This window comes from Furipterus horrens, unplaced genomic scaffold (genome assembly GCF_987537825.1).
Source record: "Furipterus horrens unplaced genomic scaffold, mFurHor1.1.pri manual_scaffold_1, whole genome shotgun sequence".
Taxonomy (NCBI): Eukaryota; Metazoa; Chordata; class Mammalia; order Chiroptera; family Furipteridae; genus Furipterus; species Furipterus horrens.
In genome coordinates, this window is record NW_028327171.1 from 204,423,127 (window position 1) to 204,426,157 (window position 3,031).

At 63.4% G+C, this 3,031-nt stretch overlaps 1 protein-coding gene across 1 annotated transcript; it reads left to right on the forward strand.

Moving 5' to 3' along the window:
- CDK5R2 (cyclin dependent kinase 5 regulatory subunit 2) lies at nucleotides 1-2,474 on the forward strand. Its single transcript, XM_090268945.1, has one exon. It carries the CDS (start codon nucleotides 207-209, stop codon nucleotides 1,314-1,316), a length of 1,110 nt encoding a protein of 369 aa, XP_090125071.1. The 5' UTR covers nucleotides 1-206; the 3' UTR covers nucleotides 1,317-2,474.
- Nucleotides 2,475-3,031: the final 557 nt, after the last annotated feature.

A 3,031-nucleotide genomic window follows, 5' to 3' on the forward strand; every position in this document is an offset into this window, starting at 1 on the left:
GGGCTGACGCTGCAGCTGGCGCAGCTCAGACTCTGAGCAGCAGTCGCGGAGCAGCCGAGCAGCCAGCTTCCCCCGCCCGTTCCTGCGCCCGTGCCGGGGCTAGGCCCCCCACTGCCGGGTCCCCGGGGGCTGCAGCATTAGCGGCGGCGGCGGCAGCGCCGCCCGAGGTTCCCTCCGGGGCCCGGGCGCCGGCCCCTCTCTGCAGGATGGGCACGGTGCTGTCTCTTTCCCCCGCCTCTTCGGCCAAGGGCCGGAGGCCCGGCGGGCTGCCCGAGGAGAAGAAGAAGGCGCCGCCCGCGGGGGACGAGGCTCTGGGGGGTTACGGGGCGCCGCCGGTAGGCAAGGGCGGAAAAGGCGAGAGCCGGCTTAAACGGCCCTCCGTGCTCATCTCAGCGCTCACCTGGAAGCGCCTGGTAGCCGCGTCAGCCAAGAAGAAGAAAGGCAGCAAGAAGGTGACGCCCAAGCCGGCGTCCACTGGCCCCGACCCCCTGGTCCAACAACGGAACCGCGAGAACCTTCTCCGCAAGGGCCGGGATCCCCCAGACGGCGGCGGCGCCACCAAGCCCCTGGCTGTGCCCGTGCCCACAGTGCCCGCGGCCGCCGCCACCTGCGAGCCGCCGTCGGGGGGCAGCGCGGCCGCCCCGCCGCCAGGCTCGGGAGGGGGAAAGCCACCGCCGCCGCCCCCAGCTCCGCAGGCGGCGCCGCCAGTGCCCGGCGGCTCGCCGCGACGGGTCATCGTGCAGGCGTCCACCGGCGAGCTGCTGCGCTGCCTGGGCGACTTCGTGTGCCGACGCTGCTACCGCCTCAAGGAGCTGAGCCCGGGCGAGCTGGTGGGCTGGTTCCGCGGAGTGGACCGCTCACTGCTGCTGCAGGGCTGGCAAGACCAGGCCTTCATTACGCCCGCCAACCTGGTGTTCGTGTACCTGCTGTGCCGCGAGTCGCTGCGCGGGGATGAGCTGGCATCGGCCGCCGAGCTGCAGGCCGCCTTCCTTACCTGCCTCTACCTCGCCTACTCCTACATGGGCAACGAGATCTCCTACCCGCTCAAGCCCTTCCTCGTGGAGCCCGACAAGGAGCGCTTCTGGCAACGCTGCCTGCGCCTCATCCAGCGGCTCAGCCCGCAGATGCTGCGGCTCAACGCCGATCCCCACTTCTTCACGCAGGTATTTCAAGACCTCAAGAATGAGGGTGAGGCTGCCGCCGGCGCCGGGGGTCCACCCAGTGGGGGCGCGCCCACGGCCCCCGCCTCCTCCTCGGCCGCCAGGGACAGCTGCGCGACCGGAGCCAAGCACTGGACTATGAACCTGGACCGCTAGGGACACCCGAAGGCCAAGCCTGCCCCCTGCCCCAGCCCTTGACACACACTCGGAGCCCCCGGGACCATCAAGCTGCCGCCGCTGTTACCGCTGCTCCGAGCCCGGGCCAGAGAAGGAGCCGCCCCTGCCCCGCAAGGGAAGGCGGAGGCCTGGAAGCCAGCGGCCAAGGCGTCTGGATTTGCTGGGCGTAGGGTGGGAGTGGGGGATGAGCGCGGGAAGGAGACCCCTACCTCAACCTTTCTGTCTATGCCCCCATCTCTCCAACTCTGCCCGGGTCTCCCCCTTCCCTTCTCTGTGTGTCTGTAAGTCCATCTTCCTTGGTTTTGTCCATTTCCTCACTTCCTTCCCGTGTCTTCATCGTCCCACCTATCTGCCTTTCCATTTGCCATTCCTTGGGGGGGGGTGTATTTCCGTCTCCATCTCACCCCCTACCTATCTTCTGTACCTCCGTTTCTCTTTCTGCACCTGTGTCCCCATCTCCCCTTCTTGTTCTCCTTCGCTCTGGGCATGTGTCACCACCTTCCTTCCTGTCTGCCTCCCGCCACCCCGCCTATGTCAGCTTGCATTTATTCCCCCAACTGAGCCCCCAAACCCTTCTCCCAAGACCAAAAGAAACGGTTCTTAGTTTGGATCGACTTAGGTGCAGTGATTAACTGCAGCTCCATGGGCTCAGACAACCATCAGGATGGTCCTTTGCCCCACCCCCACCACCTCTCTCTACCTTTCCAACGTGTTGCATGCCGGGAGTTTGGGGGAGAGGGATGCTGACTTCAGGGGGCTGACATTTGGGAGCAAACGCAACCTAGGAGTTAACCCCGGCGGCAGCGGCGCCTCAGCGAAGGGATGGGAAGAGACAGAAACTCTTCTTATTCAGGGGGAGAGGCACCCTGTTTCTTATCCTTAGGTGTTTTTGTTTTCCTTCCCTTTTAATTTATTCGGTTGTTTCTGGAGGGTGGGGTGGGAGGGGAGGGTTGGACCGGGAGCTGTCTGAGGTGCTGATCTGAGGCGGGACCGGAATCCTCCTGGGAGGGTACCAGGGACTGGGTTGGGCCTGGTGCCGTATCCAAGGTGCCAATGATGCGGGCCGACGGCGCGGGCCGCACTGTCTGTCTGTCCGTCTGTCCGGGAGATAACTATAAAGCGCTGGAAGCGCCTGTAGATGGTTTTGCGCAAGCTTTTCTTTGGGCCCCAGGAGGGAGGGAGCGGGAGCAAGAGTGCAACTGTCACAGACAGGGCAGGAGGGCCCCATGGGTCTGGTGGGGAAGGTCAAGTCCCTGAGAGCTGTTACTCTTTCGGTGCCATTTACCTCCACCCCCACCCCCACCTCCATCTTGTCTGACCGAGCTCCCTTAATGGCTGGTCCATTTTTGGACTAAATGATGAGGAAGTTGTTCCCCTTTTACAGAGTGGTCCATTGAGGAAGAGCTAGCTAGTTATTATGGCTGCTTTTCTCTTCTTCCACCGTCTCTCCCCGCCATGTATCTGTCAAGAGTCCAGTCAGACCTAAGTCTGTGTTTGCCACACTCAGACCCATCCCCTTTCCCTCACCCACTCGACTGCTTCAAGTCTGCTTCTGTCACACGCCTACCCAGAGCAGTCTTGGGAGGGCCATCCCTGTTTGAGATTCAGGGCTGGTCCTTTAGTTCCAGGGAGGCTAGAACATAGGCAGCCTGGGAGATGGGGGTCATTCTTTGGGATTGGAAGAAGAAAAACAG